General features: G+C 36.3%; 2 protein-coding genes across 6 annotated transcripts; one reads left to right on the forward strand and one right to left on the reverse strand.

Moving 5' to 3' along the window:
• Positions 1-1,019: 1,019 nt before the first annotated feature.
• Positions 1,020-6,628, reverse strand: LOC147870238 (putative U3 small nucleolar RNA-associated protein 7). 3 transcript variants are annotated; one of them, XM_087338192.1, is made up of 8 exons: positions 6,517-6,628; positions 3,883-3,997; positions 3,688-3,777; positions 3,382-3,514; positions 3,104-3,222; positions 2,422-2,489; positions 2,289-2,337; positions 1,020-2,198 (listed from the first exon to the last, which is right to left on the reverse strand). In XM_087338192.1, the coding sequence occupies exons 2-8, from the start codon at positions 3,958-3,960 to the stop codon at positions 1,182-1,184; spliced, it is 1,554 nt and encodes a 517-aa protein (XP_087194318.1). In that variant the 5' UTR covers positions 3,961-3,997; positions 6,517-6,628; the 3' UTR covers positions 1,020-1,181. The 3 variants fall into 3 exon arrangements, with proteins under 3 accessions (XP_087194318.1, XP_087194305.1, XP_087194311.1); XM_087338179.1 differs by having other exon boundaries at positions 3,883-3,991; positions 6,517-6,627; XM_087338185.1 differs by having other exon boundaries at positions 3,883-3,991; positions 6,513-6,619.
• A 1,668-nt stretch (positions 6,629-8,296) lies between these two features.
• Positions 8,297-16,945, forward strand: LOC147870239 (DExH-box ATP-dependent RNA helicase DExH10-like). 3 transcript variants are annotated; one of them, XM_087338203.1, is made up of 16 exons: positions 8,297-9,475; positions 10,161-10,475; positions 10,647-10,751; positions 10,834-10,902; positions 12,780-12,947; positions 13,037-13,105; positions 13,251-13,370; positions 14,111-14,332; positions 14,521-14,679; positions 14,830-14,919; positions 15,085-15,180; positions 15,294-15,447; positions 15,541-15,689; positions 15,816-15,908; positions 16,046-16,138; positions 16,257-16,945. In XM_087338203.1, exons 1-16 carry the CDS (start codon positions 8,441-8,443, stop codon positions 16,365-16,367), a joined length of 3,048 nt encoding a protein of 1,015 aa, XP_087194329.1. In that variant the 5' UTR covers positions 8,297-8,440; the 3' UTR covers positions 16,368-16,945. The 3 variants fall into 3 exon arrangements, with proteins under 3 accessions (XP_087194329.1, XP_087194336.1, XP_087194342.1); XM_087338210.1 differs by having other exon boundaries at positions 13,254-13,370; XM_087338216.1 differs by having other exon boundaries at positions 9,396-9,533.
• Positions 16,946-17,069: the final 124 nt, after the last annotated feature.

The raw sequence follows: 17,069 nt of genomic DNA on the forward strand, positions 1-17,069 counted from the left end.
AGGAAACATCCTCGTTTGAATTCACATTCATGTAATATTGGTTTTATACATCTTTTGTTATGCTTCTATAATTTTGCATTGCACTTCTTGCAAGGCCTGCTTCCAAACTTATTGTATCCTTCTGAATATGCATTCATGTCAAATTCCAACCTTAAATTACTAGTTCATGGCATGATGTAGAATAATGGAAGCTAGTTTGTTTACTTTGAAGACCCATGAATCTTGTGCAAATTAACCTTGTGGATTTTTTATGGAATTCCATATCGTCTATATGTACACTTCACTACAATGTTTTCAAATCACATAGAATGAATGAAATAAATAATTAAATATCCAATTCTTTGAACAAAATTGGAACACACACTGAAATTAAAGCTTGAGTTCCTATTGGATGACCTTGAGCTCAAGTGATGGCCCATGCCTATCATGATGTCTCGCAAGATTTGTATCAATTTGTTACAACCTCCACGTGAAGCCTTGATGTGTCATTGTGTATAACCATGTTTTCATTCCAAAGAAAAATGTAAAACTTTGCTAGAGTTAAAATCCATTGATGCATTTTAAGCATTGATGTTTTAAAAAATCATCTTTCTCAAACTCACAATTGCATTTATCTCCTTTTTTAGCTAAATTAACAAATGCAATGAGAATAAACTGAGGTTAGGTTAACACACACGAGAGGTAATCATCATGACATGATCATCATGACTTTCACAACACCTACAAGAGATATCCTAGTGTATCCCCTCATCCCTCACTTCAACTACAATTGTTAACATTGATATATGTAACTATAATCATCAGAATTTAACAACCGATAACAATACATTGATCCATCTGTCGATTTCAAAAGTTTTGACTACAAAACACATATACTATTGTGGCACTATATTCTGAGCTATTTTCATGTCTGAAAGTAGATTCCCTTACCTACTACATGCTCATGATTCATGCATATGTAATTTAGTAGAACTTTCTATCAATAGAAAAAGTTAGAAAAATCAATACGCGCCCCGCCATAAGTAAAAATACTGACTTTTCATTAACTTGGCTAATACATCATTATCTAGAAATTTCAAGCCTCTCTCTAGCCCCATATAAACCAATCAATAAACATTTTCCAATATTTCAAGAATGAATGTTGAAAGTCGGTTGGAGGGCCAAACAAAAACAAATGAAAGTTACACAAACCGCTTTAATGCACGAGGAACAGAATCATTTGAGAGCTTTGGTTTCTTGGCCATGGAGATTTCTCGACTCTGAGCTTCAAGTATTGGCCTTTTAGCTGAGATGATGTTATCTTGCTTACGTTTCTGTCTCCTACCAGGCTTATTCCGCCCTTTTAACTTATTCTTTAAGACAACAGATTTTCCAGCCAGTATTGCAGCAGCCCTATTTGCCTCTAAAGCTTGTCGGCTCTTCATCTGATGATGTTCAGTAGGATCACGGCGAACAGCTCCTATTTGTTTCGGATCGAGTACAATTGATTCGGGCTGCAATTTATCAAGAAGAGAATGAACCTCAGCTTCTCTCCTCTGCTTAATTGTCTCAAATGGATTTGCAACGTAAGTGTCAAAGTTAGCCTCCCCTGACCCTGGCACAAGAATAGACGATATACCACCACTATGACCAATACCCATACTATCTTCATATGGACAGAAGCAAAAGTTTTGTATTTGCCATCCCTTTGGTAAGTGATGTGTCATGTAAGGCTTAGACTGCCTTGAAACAAGTGCATCTTTCCATATCTCAACATTAGAGCTCTGACCAACAGCTAAAAGACCCCGTTGGCTTACATCTAGCGATTTAGCTGGTGATTTTGAGAAGTAAGCATGAAGAGGAGTAAGCTTCCTCAAATCAAACACTTTAACCTTCCCATCCATACCAGCTGTGATCATCTGGTTTCCTTGCGATTCAAAAGCTACGGCAGTCACTGGCCCACGATGGCAAAGTAAGGAAACAAGTGGTTTGCTCATATTAGGACTCCATGTAGTTACAGTTCCATTGCTATGTCCAAGACCAATAACTGCATTATGGGGATTCATCCGCAGCACATCACATCGTCCTAATCCGGACCTGTGCTGGGCCACACTAGTACCAGTACTAGTATCTTGATACCTAAGTGTACCAAATTTGTCGACTGAAACAAGCAAGAAATGATGTGGCAGAAATTCTAGCTTCAAAGGATAAGTGTGATCCTGCACAATTAGCTCACAATGTTATCATCAAGCATCAATAGAACCAGCAAAGGAATGGCTGCTGATACAGTTCAAAAAGAAGTTACATACTTTCAAGCAATGAATCTCTGTTCCTTTCTTGTCATATATGTAAACATATCTGCAAAAAAGACAAGGATGAGAAGAAGATTCTGTGGCTGTGCTGTTTACTTAGGATTCATGCACAGAGTTTAGGAGAACTAACTTCTTCTGAGCAGCTGCAAAAAACAGCTCATTATGCAGGAATTTTACATCCCTTGTCATTTCGGACACCTGTTTGGCACATTAACCAAAGTCAATTATAATTTCATCATCAAACCAGAAATTTATGTTGATTGCCAACACACACATAAACTCTCTCTCTCTCTCTCTCTCTCTCTCTCTCTCTCTCAACCACAATGTGCACTCTCAATTGCAACATTCATTGGTAAAGTTCTTGAACATCGAGAATCACTACTCACTTTCACACGTATCACGTGAAATGCAATATTTTTGGTCTGATAGGTCATATTTAACCTCTGAAGACGATAATATAATCCATCTCTCTCTCTCTCTCTCATTAACTCTAGTGAAAAAAGAATTGACAATGCTACTCTTTTTAAACATTGAGATTCAGAAATTGGATATGAACATGGTGTTCCTTACATCTAGTAAAAATCCATGCACAATAATTAACAGCTACTATGTGATTGCTTCTTCCTCTGTTTCCTTTCCATATCTAGACACAGGCATGCTGAAAGATGCAAACTAGAAATATGCTACACTATTGGCCTCCCAGAAAGGGATTGGTGAGTTATTAAAATATACTGTGTTTATATGTATATTAAGCATTAAGAATGAAAAAGCTTCCAATAGTTTGTTCGTTCGTGAATAAGGGTAATCATTACCTGCAATTCTGATACAAGTCGAGATTCCTTCCAATCCATGATTGCAAGGTGGCCTTTCCTTCCTCCAATTACTAGATAGCGTCCATTACGAGTGAAATCAATTGCATAAGGTCCCAAAACTGTATCATCATTAAAAAGTTCTCAACAAACAGAAAATATCCTACACAGGCATTATGGGGATTTCAAAAACTAGTAACATAAATTGAAATCAAGCGATCATGCTCATAGTTATTTATGAATTTTCCATGCCTTCAATTTTCAAGATCACTAGAGATAACCTGGAAGTTGAATATCGAAAGCCTTTCGAGCACTTGCCAAATCAACATTGGGAAGAATGGCTTCTTGGGTAAAATTCTTTGTTTGTTCAAGTCCTTCAGCTTCAAGGTAACCAGCCTCACTGGGCAATAACCACTGCATCAGAAACAACAACCACTAGATCAAAAATCTGCATAGAAGGTGTGCTTGCAATCTCAACTTTATCAAATAAAATGTGTATAAACATTTCAGAAATTGGTATGTACAGAGCTTCATTAAACTAGCACGTGCACATAGGATGATTATTGAAGAGAGAAAAAGGCACAAACCTGCTCAAATTTCACAGCAGTACGTGCAGACTTTCCTATTATCTCTTCTCTCTGCCGAAGCTGCCCTCTAAGCTTCTTATCAGTCAGGTCCTGTTACAGATGAAGGATCAAAGATGTGGTACATTAAGGTCTTTCTAGAGAGCGGAGGATGAGAGATAAATTAAAACAAAAAACCAGCAAAAAACTGACTATTACCTTCAATGGAACCCTTCCACCTCGGGCATATTTGATTTCTTGAGGAGTGAGCTCTGGCAATGGCTCTGAATCCTCCATTGCTGCTCCCAAAATTCTACCCTTGAAATTTCTGTGTCTAAAGAAATATTAAATTAATGTTTCAACAAGCCCTAAATTTACTGCAATTAAAAAGTTCGCAAATGCCCTTCATTTCTCTCTGCCCTTAACCTATTTTCAATTAAGGAAAAACTACCTTTATTTCCCTAAATGGCCCAAAATTTTCATTAATTCTACGAACTCACCTAGTGTAATTATTTGTGCTATGTGAGAAATTATATGGTCAATTTTCTCTTTTTCTCTCTTTCAACGATTGGCCAGGGGCATTTATGAAAATAACGAATATCTTGGCAGTTATTTCATTAGGTTTTCCTTTTTGTTCATTAGCTTCTTGATGCCTAATATCAAAGTTCAATGCAAGAACCAATTCCAACTTTTATGACTAACATTTGCCTCTTCCCCAGAAACTTTGAAATTTTCAGTTGGAATGAATAAGTCCTAGACGTCTGGCCTTTGGACAGGATATTGATCCATTGTTCATATTTCTGTAAGGCCAAAAGATGGTTCTAAACCCACCTTCTGTTTCTCTTGTCATTTTCATACATTTTGGAAAGAAATATTGGCTGTGGAAGTGTTTAGAAGAGGTGAAACTTGGTACCTTTTCAATGTTCGTGGCTCACTTTTGTGTGATTTCTATAGATGGAGATGAGCTGGGCTATGGACCTTCTTCCTCCTTGAGCACTCGAATATATGTTAAATTTGTCTACTACTCAAACTTTGAAGGAAGAGTATGCTCATCCAGCCAACTAAAGAGCAAGTTTCTCTAAATTCTTGACATTTTCTATAACAAGGTGTTATTTCCATTGTTCTTCTAGGACATTATTTAATCATTATTCTGGTTTTTTAATAACTCCCATGGAACTCTTGAAAAGTAGTCAAGAATGAAATTCCATGGCCAATATGTAACAACTAAGGGCCAATAACTCATAAACAGGAATCCAAGCTGGAAAGCCCCAGATCAGCATATGATTGGTCCTAAATAAACTCACACAAAAGTCAGACTTGAAATTAATGGATAGTCATTTTAGAGAATTGAAACGTGCATATATTGTAGCATATTTTCTTTTTTCATTTGGTATGCCTGGTGGATACCTTGAAAACTTTATATTATGGTCTTAATAGTCGAAATAGGTTTAAGAAGTTGGTTGTGTTTTAGGTTTTGCATTCTATCATACCAATGATCAGTAGATAAATGCTGCCCATTCTGGGGCCAACAGGGTGTCATTTTCCTTGTTTGGGAGCAATCTAGCTTCCTAAATCTGAAATTAATTCTTAATGACTCCAAACCTGAAGTAGATGTTTCTTCATTTATATAAGAATTCTCTAATGGTAAAGTTTTAACTAAATTGATGGTTTAGCTAGTGCCACGGGCTGGTTGTCTACTCCATCCATAGGTCTTCTGAAACCTTTATTCATCAACCTTCTATTCGAGAAGCATTTTTTGCTCTTTACTAAAAAAACTTAGTTTGCTTGAATTGCTCTCCAAATTTTCATTATGTCATCTCGTGAATATGTAGTTGAAAGTGCTCTGATGTTTTCTTAAACTTCCAAAAACTTGAAAAGGCTTTCATAAGTAGGAATCATCCTATTCTACTCCTCCATGTTCTCCAACAGTTAGTTATGTCCTCTCACTAACATGCGCCCAAGGTGTTATGACGTATTCACAAACTATCAAAATCATGCAAATGGTTTCATCAGCATGGAATCATCCCATTCTACTCTTCCATGTGCCAATGTGTTTACTACATTTAAGCAGATAGTGATGTGAGACTTTAAGGAGGGTGATATGAGAATCTGTTTCCAATAGCTTTTATGTTTGGAAAATATAACATCCACCGTGTTTAACTACGTGAATCATTGAGTTCAAATGTATTCATTGGTTGGAGACTTTCCGTATGTGTTAATGAATCACATTCTGCCATTCAAAGTATGATTCCTAAGGGTATTGGACGACGTGTTAGAGTATTGTTAGATGGGTGTTTGTGAGATGATTAGAGGTTTTAGGTTTCACTTATATGAGCAAGAAACAAATATATAACCAAACTTAGAGAATAATTAAAAACATGACACATCATGTTGTTTAGGTAAATGCAAGCAACAAGATACACAAAAGCCATTTACGGGTGAATAAAAAGTGGATGCACTATTATTGTCTCAAGCACCACGATTGGGTGTCTATAGAATAGATGGTTGCTAAAGGCACATTCTCATGAAAATAACTCACATCAATGTCATCACATATATAGTGTGCATTATTTGGATTGAGAATTTCGTATGATCTAAAGTACAACGACACACTCATAAGAAACTAAACATGGAACAATTGCACAACTTGTTTCTTCTTGTTTTAACATGAAATTACAATGATTTAGGGTTTTGTGATTGTGCATTCATCAGACGAAGATTGGACAATGATATGAATTTGAAATAGAATAAAAGGTGAATTCTTTCGAAGCATGGACACAGGCATGTTATGAGTAGGAGAAATCCTGTGAGTATGCGAAGAAACCTGAGGGTGGACAATGAGCAAAGACTTACCTTTAGTTGTGAAAAGCTCTTTCTCTCTGCGTATATGAGTGGCGAGGAGCTCAGAAAGAACGAAATCCACGGAAAGACGCAATAGAATTTGTATGGTGTTCGTCTGGCAGGAGACAGCAACAGAAGAATAGAAGAAATAAGAAAACCACCAAGACAAAAAATAAGTGAAAAGACATACGTGTGTGTGTGTGGGGTGCGGGTTCCTTTTTAGGGTTTAATTATGGTGAGCTTTTCCTTAATTACATCAATACCCCTGTCTATGTATATGTATGTGTATATGTGATTGTGTGAAATGAAACACAAGGAGGTGCTATTACCAAGCATCTTGTGAGGTAATTGAGATTGAAATGCAAAGGATCGAGGTTTCTACTGTCAAACAGCAGGCCATGGATGCTCACTACAAACGAATGTTCAAAATAGCTTTTTCCCCAATTTTGTATTGACCATTCTACACGTGTTGTAAATAGATAGTATCAATCATCCCGTGCGTATTATCTCCTTAACTAGTGACATTGTTTTTACCTCATCGGTAATTTGTTCGTTGTATATCTTTGGCCATGTTTTTTTTTACGATTTGCATCCATTTGGGACATAAATAACAACACGTGTTATTATGTCTACGTTCTACCAACCAATGGAAAACCAACACTTCTAATCTGAAGTAAATTGCCTTGAGGAATTGCATCACTCCATGATAGACATTAAAGAAAGTAACTTGTATTGCTCGTTACGATTTTTTGATGTAGAAACTGGATCTAGAACTTCCCACAAGAAGGAAATCACTTAGGTGATGATTTTGTGGTAAATCGTAAAATGGTGGCTATCCACAACACACAGACGCACAAAACATTGTTCACTCCACATCTTGACATTCAAATCAGACATGATAAATCTATTGTGAAGCTTAAAACTTAAACAATGATTTACATGGCAATTTTGCGTCCATCCAAGACATAAAAGGAATGCTACTGCAAGTTTTGCCATTCAAATCGGACCTAAAACTTGTTTCACATGAAGTTAGTCGAATGCATTCATCATCGTCTACAGGTGTCAATAAGAACAAGTAAATAATCTTGATTTAACACGTGATTTAGGTCAATGAAATCATGGGATTTGTGACAAATTTGGTCACAATCCACAACATAAAGAAATGCCATATATTGTTCATATGGTCCATATATTGTAATTCAAATTGAACCCACGACTCGTCTCTGTATGAAGCTGGCGTGAACCCATGATCATTGGGAGGTGTTGACAATGACTAGTACATTGAAGAGAGACTTATAGTATGAAGTAAATGACTTGGTGAATGTTTTTTGTGGAGAAGCCACATCCATCCACGACATAGAAAAAATGCCAATATTCTTCATCTTGGGCCATACTTTGGCAATGGAAGCCGAAACTCTTCACATGCAAAGTAAGTGTGAACCATGGTGTTAGAGTGTTGCCTCTCTCGACAATGTTATTTCACAATGATTTTCGACACAATGCACAATAGTAGTAGATGGATTAGGGTTTACAATGGACCAACACTACAAAATCTTGCTTTTGTATCTTTACAGTGTAAAATTATAAATACATAAAATAACCATGGTGTTAGAGTGTTGCCTCTCTCGACAATGTTATTTCACAATGATTTCCGACACAATGCACAATAGTAGTAGATGGATTAGGGTTTACAATGGACCAACACTACAAAATCTTGCTTTTGTATCTTTACAGTGTAAAATTATAAATACATAAAATTTGGACTGAGTGTTAGGGATGTTCAGTAACAGTTCAGCTGTGCCAAATTTGTACGAAATGCAGAGGTTTTAGAAAAGGATTGGAGTTTATTTCCCATGAACGAGGAGACGGAAGAATTAGGATTTCTTTTCCATTTGACATCATCACGAGCTCTCTCAAAGAAGAGAAGGAAGTGGACATGGAGAAGATAGCTGGAAATGATTATTCAACAGAGACTAATATCGGAAAACGGAGAAATTCGGAGACTAATACTAGTAATCATACTGATACAGGTGTGACAGAAGAAGAAAGCCCTATAATGAAAAAAAGAAGAGGTTTCAGGACACGATCATGTGTTCACGAAGTCGCGATTCCACCCAACTATGTATTTACGAAAGATACAGAAAGCTATGGAAGTATAGGTAATCCTCTATACAAAGGCATCTCTGCAAAGACATACCCTTTTAAGTTGGACCCATTTCAAGAAATATCAGTTTCTTGTCTTGAGCGCAATGAATCAGTCTTGGTTTCTGCACACACATCGGCGGGGAAAACTGCCATAGCGGAGTATGCAATAGCTATGTCTTTCCGTGATCACCAAAAGGTCATATATACATCACCATTGAAAGCTCTTAGTAATCAAAAGTATCGAGAACTTCAAGAAGAGTTCAGTGATGTTGGCCTTATGACTGGGGATGTGTCAATATCCCCGAATGCTAGTTGTATCGTGATGACAACCGAAATTCTAAGAGGAATGCTATATCGAGGATCAGAGTTATTGAAGGAAGTTGCTTGGGTTATCTTCGATGAGATTCACTACATGAGAGACAGAGAAAGAGGTGTTGTGTGGGAAGAAACAATTATCTTTTTGCCTCCAGCTATTAAGATGGTATTTTTATCAGCCACATTATCAAATGCAACAGAATTTGCAGAGTGGATTTGTCATTTACACAAGCAACCTTGCCATGTTGTATATACTGATTTTAGACCAACTCCATTGCAACATTATGGTTTCCCTATTGGTGGCTCAGGTCTATACCTAATTGTTGATGAGAAGGGTCAATTCCGAGAAAATAGTTTTGATAAACTTATTGCTTCATTCGAAAAAGACGCTGTTCAAGAGGGGAGTATTTCCTTACCTGCCATCACAATGCGTGGTAAAGGGTCGGGAAAGGCAGGGAAAGGATCACAAGGAAGAGGTGAAACGGAAACAGATGTGTGTAAAATTGTGAAGGTGGGTGATGGTTTTCTCTGGACGTTTAGCAATGCATTCTTTGATGATGTTTTTCCATGTAAGTAGGTCATTTTCCTTCTTATTAAGAAAAATGAAAACTTTCTTTGTTCTCTTGTCATAATGTTAGTTTTTTTATGGTGGAGTTTTTATATTTCTCCCTCCTCAGTCTAATCATTAACAAGGAAAAACTCCAAAATATGCTCTCTTTTCCTTTATTTCCCCAAATGTCCATAGGTCTCTGTTATTCCCTTCCCCCCCCTGATGCCCCTGGTCAAAATCTAGAAAGAAAGAGGTGGGTGAATCAACATAGAATTCTCAAGTAGCACATATAATTGTCTGAGAGAGGTTGACCAAGGGCATTTGGAGAAATAAATAAATACTCAGGGTATTTCAAAGATTTTCATGTATTTCCTTTTAATTATGGTATATCAGTTTGTCGTAGTGGCCAACTGTAGCTCCTTTTCTAGGCTATTTGCAAAAATCCGTTTCCTATCACAGTACATAGGTAAAACTATCATAAACATTTGTGCTGCAATTCAGATAAGCATGCTTAAATTATATGAGAAATGACACTCATAGAAGCTTAAAAAGATTCTCCATATCTCAAATATATGAAAGGGCTTTTAAATTTCATCTAAATATATATTATAAAGAAAGTGAGAGAGATTATTTTTTCTTACTGTAGATGATAAAGGAAAGAAAATTCCATCCAGTAATAGTCTTCAGCTTCAGCCGTCGCGAATGTGAACAATACGCAATATCAATGCAAAAACTTGATTTCAATTCTGAAGAGGAAAAGACTGTAGTAAATGAAGTGTTCAAAAACGCAATACAGTGCCTTAATGAAGAGGACAGGGAACTACTTCCAATCAAATCCATATTACCTCTTCTTGAAAGGGGAATAGCAATGCATCATTCGGGTCTCCTTCCTATTGTGAAAGAGGTTGTGGAAATTTTGTTCCAAGAAGGATTGATAAAGGCATTGTTTGCCACTGAAACGGTAAATATATATTACTTTTGCCATTAAATTTAAGTGAAAGTTATAGATAGAACCTTTTAGTGTGAGGTCAACTTTAGGACAATCATTTTCAGAGATAACAGAAGGTTTGGAAGTAAACGATTATGAACATAAGCTATATAGAAAAACCTATTACATGTAATTTGTAAACAGTTTGCTATGGGATTGAATATGCCCGCGAAGACTGTAGTATTCACGGCTCTTCGGAAATGGGATGGGAATACTCATCGTTGGATGACCTCTGGAGAGTATATCCAGGTATACAAACTGTTTCATCAGAAGAAAACCAAATTCATCAACTACTCATATATCAAGATTAAATCATGTGTTACATTCATAGATGAGTGGAAGAGCTGGAAGGCGTGGCAAGGATGAGCGTGGTATATCAATAATAATGGTTGATAAACAGGTACACACTTTGATCAACAACTCTTAAGTTCTTATTTATTTTTGTGCGTTTTAAGCTTAAAATATTCTCAGTCCTTGTGAGAGAAACTAGTGACTGCTCCCTAGGTGTTCAGGGTTAGAATTTATCGGAAACACATTGAGTTTATGATTGTATCATGTTTATTTTTTTACGGTAGATATTGGTTAATGGATTGCTATAGAAATTTGGCATTGGATTATGTTTAGCATAAGGTCCAAAGTTTTTACAGTAGCTCCTAGTTCTTTGGAAATAGCTGGGAATGATCTGCAACAACTGTTTTCTTCTATGTCCCTTGCTATATATATAGGGTTTCTCTCAAGACATTATTATTACTATATATATATATATATTTCCGTCTAATCTTTGTGATTGAAATATTCAAGTATTATAAGGGTGCATATATTAGGATAGGTCAATTTTGTATCTTGATGTGTGGTTGCATTTCCAATCGGAACCCTAAACTAACCTTAGACCCAACACTCTCAAACGTTGACAACAATATTCCCCTCAAGTGCTTTATTTGCACCAACTACGTCATCTGATTCTTTTCAGATTCTTCTTCATCTTCTATATAGCAAACTCTTGCACCATCCCCTTGCTAACTCCCACGTCAGGTGACTAAGATTTTTCTGCTTGTTGGTATTCTCCCACCTGAATGCTCCACAGTATCTTCTTGATCCGCTTAGGACAATACTCCAACTTTACCTTCTCATTTGAAATGAACTCTCTTTTGAAGTGTTACTGTGTTTTGATATGGTTGTCTATCAATAGAACACTGAGCTCTATGTGAAACAATGCAAATTTGGCTGTTGTGTGATATTTGTGTCAGTTCTCACGTAATCAAATCCCCATTTCTGCTAGGAGCTTTCTTAGCCACACTACTTTGCATCTTGCCTTTTACTCTGCTGCAGCCAAGGAGAATGAGATGCTCAATGACTTCCTGTTGGTCCAAGTAAATAATCCAGACCTTAGAGAGTAACAAAATCTGGAAATAGACTTATTCCTTGGATCGTCAGACTAGAGAGAATGTTTCTGAGCCTTGCTAACGAAGTTAATGATTCTTTGAATGCTTCTCCCTTCTTCTACACATAACCTCTCTCACTAGTCATACCTTGTATTTATCTACGAACCATTAGCTTTTTACTTAAGACTTCAAGACACATTTTGTCTTGATGACCTGCTTGTCTAGTCATCCATGAAGTGAAGGATAACAATATAACCACACCAACTCTTTAATAGAGAATAATCACGACTCTCTTTGGCTCCATCACTGCTCTCATGCTACTTGTCAATCAAGGACAACACAAGTGGAATCTTGACCAAAACACGTGAAGTGGGTTATAATAGATCAGAAAATAGCAATGTGTCATGCATGTAGACCCCGACCATCTGGACCACAACCTTGTCACCCTTGTCATTGACAAATAAAGGTCATTCTCACCTGGTATTGAAGGTGCTTTTCCTGTGGCTTTGGATATCTCTCCATCTCTGGAGTGACCCATGTTGGAGATTTTTCCAAGTTCAGAATTTTATGCTCATATATATCTAGATTCCTTAGTACCATATGTTTAGCTATATTTACTTTGGTGTGTCGTTATCAAAGACAAGACAATACTTTAAGATGCAGTCTCATCATTCATGTTTGGTCTTATAGGTCATTTTTGCCTCTTAAAAGATGTTACTATAGATTTCTTTCTTTTTTTCTCTCAGCCAGAATATGTTTGGGACAAGGTAAATGCTTGCTTAAAATACAAAGCATCTTGTCTTGTTTGCTCTGTATGATCCTCTTTTCTTATTAATTATTGTTTTCCTGTTACTTTGGATGATGATCAAACTACGTTTTTTTATGTTGTATCTAGTTTGAGAAGGATACATGTAAAGATCTCATGTTGGGGAAGCCTGCTCCATTGCTGAGCACATTTAGGCTAAGCTACTATACCATATTGAATTTGATGAGCCGATCAGAGGGTCAATTTGATGCTGAATATGTAATAAAGAATTCTCTTCACCAATTTCAGCACGAGAAGGTATCTAATACACCATATATTGCATTCCATGTTGATAATATTCTGAATGCTTGTGATAATATATGCTAATACTTTTGAGGATACATTAGGCTTTACCTGAGGTTGAGGAAAAGGTCTCAAAACTTGAACAAGCAGCAGCTAGCTTTGACACAGGAGAAGTATGTTAAAGGTGTTTTCTTTGGTACATGTGTATGTTGCTAATTAAGTACCTGCATATAAAACCATTATGTAGATTTTATATATGGGATTTTATTCTATTACTGTACTATATGGATATGGATTTTGAGTATAATTCTGTGATAGCAGGATTCAATTTCAGATTACAACCGACTAAGGTTAAGAATAGCTCAGTTGGAGAATGAGATGATGTCTGAGATTTTGCGACCAGAACGCATATTAAACTTCTTAACTCCTGGCAGGCTGGTATGCAATCTACATAAGTATGCTTTATGATTAGGGTAACCTTGTTGCATATCACAAAAATATTCAATTACTCTCCTTTATACCAGCACTATATTGTTTAGTGTTGTGGTCTTGTTTTATTTTTTTTGACAAAAAGATATGCCCTGGTATTATAAAATCATAAGAAATACAAAAGTTGTGTTGGATATACTAACTGATTCCCTTGTACTCTCATCATAGCCGATTTGCATAGGAATGCATAGGAATACTAAAACATATGATTATTTTGGAAGCATTTGTCATTTATGTGCAACTTTTCCATGTTGCTCTATGTTATGTCATCCGCATATGTGCAAATGTCTCTATAAATGTTTCTGCAAGATATTTTGAATTAGAACTTCGAAAATTGAAATTTTATTTTAATTGTAGGGTGCATGGAGAGTTAGGAACCATATTTAAGTGGTGGTTGTTAATGTTAATATATCTAATGCGTTTTAGTATGAAATGGGCAACTGATAGATCTAACCTCATAGCTTTGCAGCCCTTGATGACGTTTTTGTAATTCATTTTGATATTTTGGTAGCTATAAAGCGCTTTTAGAAGTCTGCTATAAACCTAGATATGCATCGCTGTATGGCTGTCCTCCAAATTTATTGTGGTTGGTATTTCATTATTCTCTCCTATGATCATAGACTTGAGAATGAGAGAACCTTGATTGTTTGAGAGTTGAAAACCTGTGAGAATCTTTTGTTGTTTTACAGATCAAGGTCAGAGATGCGGAAAATGATTGGGGATGGGGGGTGGTGGTTCATGTGAAAAAGCATCAAGGTGGACAGGGTACCCCACCATCAATTCAGAAGAGCTCAAAACCTAGTTTTTACTGTGTAGATACTCTATTACATTGTTCATCAACTGTAGCTCAAGATAAATCTCAGCAAAAGCCAAAACCATGCCCCAAAGGGGAGATGGGTGAATTGAAAGTGGTAAGGTTGACATTCCCTTGTCTTTTTCATATATCGTCAAATTGATGTGTTTGTTAGCAAAGGAACTTAGAGACAAATCCAAAATTGATTTTCATATACCAGATCCAAAATTGATGTTCTTTTCTCTTCTAGTTTTTTGCTTTCTTGTTATCGTCAAATTGATGTGTTTGTTGTTGTTCTTCTTATAGATTCCTGTACAAATTTCCTTAATTTCTGGAGTTAGTTCTGTAAAAGTAGTCGTTCCAAATAATCTGCGTCTGGAGGAGGCTCGTCACAGTGTTTTAATGCAAATTCAGGAGTTGGGTGGACAGTTTCCTGATGGCCTTCCAAGACTTGATCCTATTAAGGTTTTGTGAATACATTATTTTCATTGCTGTTGTCCTGCAAATTATGATCTATATAATTATAGACAGAACAACTGTCTGAGATATGGGTGCAAGTTGTGAGTATGTTACAGTTATTTAGTATGTTCTGTTTGAATCAATACAACTTTTCAGGACATGAAGATCGATGATCTGGACCTTGCAAAGGTAGTTAGAGAAATTGAAGATCAGGAGAAGAAATTGCGTGGTCATCCATTGTTCAAGGTTTTCGATATGCTTTCCTTGCTTTCCGATTCAATGAACTGTTTTGTAGGGCGGTTAAAATTACACTCATTTCCTTTGTTCAGTCTAAAAGGAGGAGACTGGTTATTTCTCTAATGGATGTTTTGGGAACCATTGGATTCACAATATTGTTTTTGTTTGGTGCAGTCTAGGAATGAGACTGATTATTACTCCCTCTACCAAAAGAAGGCACAACTCACGACTGAAGCTCAAAAATTGAAGCTGGCCATGAGAGATTCTCAGGTGCTAGATTGAGTGTTTATGGTTTTTCATCAATGCTATTATTGTTTTTCACTACATTTCTTTTGAATAATTCAATTAATTAATAGAATAGATTTATAAAAATTCTTGTGCAGCTACACAAATTTAGGGAAGAACTTAAAAATCGTTCAAGGGTATTGAAGAGACTTGGGCATATTAATGCTGATAGTGTGGTACAGTTGAAGGGCCGAGCAGCATGCTTCATTGATACAGCTGATGAACTCCTCATCACTGAGCTAATGTTCAATGGTATCATACAATTACAAAGTATATATGCACCTACATTGATTACTATCTCTTTTGCTCTTAAATCTCTTACCCAAGTTCTTTAATGGAGTATAGGTTTGTTTAATGAGCTTGATCACCATCAACTTGTAGCACTTTCTAGTTGCTTTCTGCCATTGGACAAATCAAATGAGCAGGTTCACTTGAAGAATGAGCTTGCGATGCCACTGAGAAAGCTGCAAGAGACTGCTAGAAAGATTGCAGAGGTATGATTCTATTTGTTTGTTTGTGCTAGTCATAATGATTTTCTTGTGAAATGAAATTTAATCTATTGATCAAGGCTGACAAGTATTTTGTGTTGTGAAAATGTGTTTGTTATCTGTTGCCAAAAGGTTCAACGAGAGTGCAAACTTGAAATTGATACGGAAGAATATGTACAAAGCTTTCGCCCATTCCTAATGGATGTGATATACAGTTGGTCCAAGGTCAGTTTTTTGAGTTAAAAAACTCTAATAGTGCTGTATCATAAAATAAACATCCGTTTTTTCACCCTTAGTGCTTTCTTTCTTTTATACAGTAAGATTTGTCTCTAAGTTCCTTTGCTAACACATTCATTCATCAGGGTGCAACATTTGCAGAAATATGTGCATTAACTGATATTTTTGAAGGTAGCATTATTCGTGTGGCTAGAAGGCTAGAAGAGTTTTTGAACCAGGTTTGGTTTCCAAAATAAGCTTTTCTTTAGCACTTTCTGAGAATTTTGAGTTAGGTCGATTCATGTCATTAATAAAAACACAGACTTAATCTGTTTCGTCATCTATTTTCTTAAAAAGATGCGTGAAGCTTCATCGGCTATCGGTGATACTGGATTAGAGAAGAAATTTGCAGCTGCTAGCGAGAGTATTCGTAGAGGGATCATTTTTTCAAACTCTTTATATGTTTGAAGGTAGAAATTCTGATATTATGAAGGAGAAATAGCCATAACAATAGAGACATTTGTCTTACAGGATAATTGCTGAAGAAGGTATGTATAATATATCTATAACATCCCAGCCCATATTCTTGTTTTTCTCTTGGGACATTTGGCTTACAGGGTACTACTTGCCTGATCTCCCAAGAATCTTGCCAGATACGTGAAGATCTGCAAATAACTATTCTTTGGAACAGAGTCTATACCTTTTGAGATATGCCTTGTAGGAGTTCCATCCTTTTTCTTCATAAAATTTGCACAACAATTTTGAGGCATTATGGCTTGAATCGGATTGCATCATATGTAAAAAAAAAAGAAGAGAAAAGAAAACCTTGTTACATGTTCTTCTTGCCAATAAACTGCTTAGGTAACCCTGAAGAAATATAGAGATCTTGGTTATCTCAGCTTGGTAAGAACCTTCCAATCAAATGCGTCTTTTGCAACTTTTTGCTGGTGAAATATTTTCCAATGGTTATGTGGGTGCCACATGCTGCCACTTGGATGTAATATAAGAGGACAAGTGTTTTTTCTTTTCGAAACCATTTCCTACAATGAATGCTCTGATATATACTGAGTGAACTGATTATGAATGGAGAAAGAAGGGTGTGATTATTAGTGTGTTTTGGAATGAGGCCAATGACATTGTAATTTCTTAACAATGTTGAAACATGTATTG

The sequence above is a fragment of the Azolla caroliniana genome, unplaced genomic scaffold (assembly GCF_043228905.1).
Source record: "Azolla caroliniana isolate FFs.n. ecotype wild unplaced genomic scaffold, voAzoCaro1.0.p SCAF_1, whole genome shotgun sequence".
NCBI lineage: Eukaryota > Viridiplantae > Streptophyta > Polypodiopsida > Salviniales > Salviniaceae > Azolla > Azolla caroliniana.

Excerpts from the sequence above, each read along its gene's own strand:
- LOC147870238 (XM_087338192.1), bottom strand. The coding sequence starts at position 3,960 with ATGGAGGATTCAGAGCCATTGCCAGAGCTCACTCCTCAAGAAATCAAA. Across the intron at positions 3,515-3,687 it reads CTGCTGTGAAATTTGAGCAG|TGGTTATTGCCCAGTGAGGC; the intron begins GTTTGTGCCTTT and ends TTTCTGATGCAG. Across the intron at positions 3,223-3,381 it reads TTTCGATATTCAACTTCCAG|TTTTGGGACCTTATGCAATT; the intron begins GTTATCTCTAGT and ends ATGATGATACAG.
- LOC147870239 (XM_087338203.1), top strand. The coding sequence starts at position 8,441 with ATGGAGAAGATAGCTGGAAATGATTATTCAACAGAGACTAATATCGGA. Across the intron at positions 9,476-10,160 it reads ATGTGTGTAAAATTGTGAAG|ATGATAAAGGAAAGAAAATT; the intron begins GTGGGTGATGGT and ends TTCTTACTGTAG. Across the intron at positions 13,106-13,250 it reads CTAGCTTTGACACAGGAGAA|CAGGATTCAATTTCAGATTA; the intron begins GTATGTTAAAGG and ends ATTCTGTGATAG.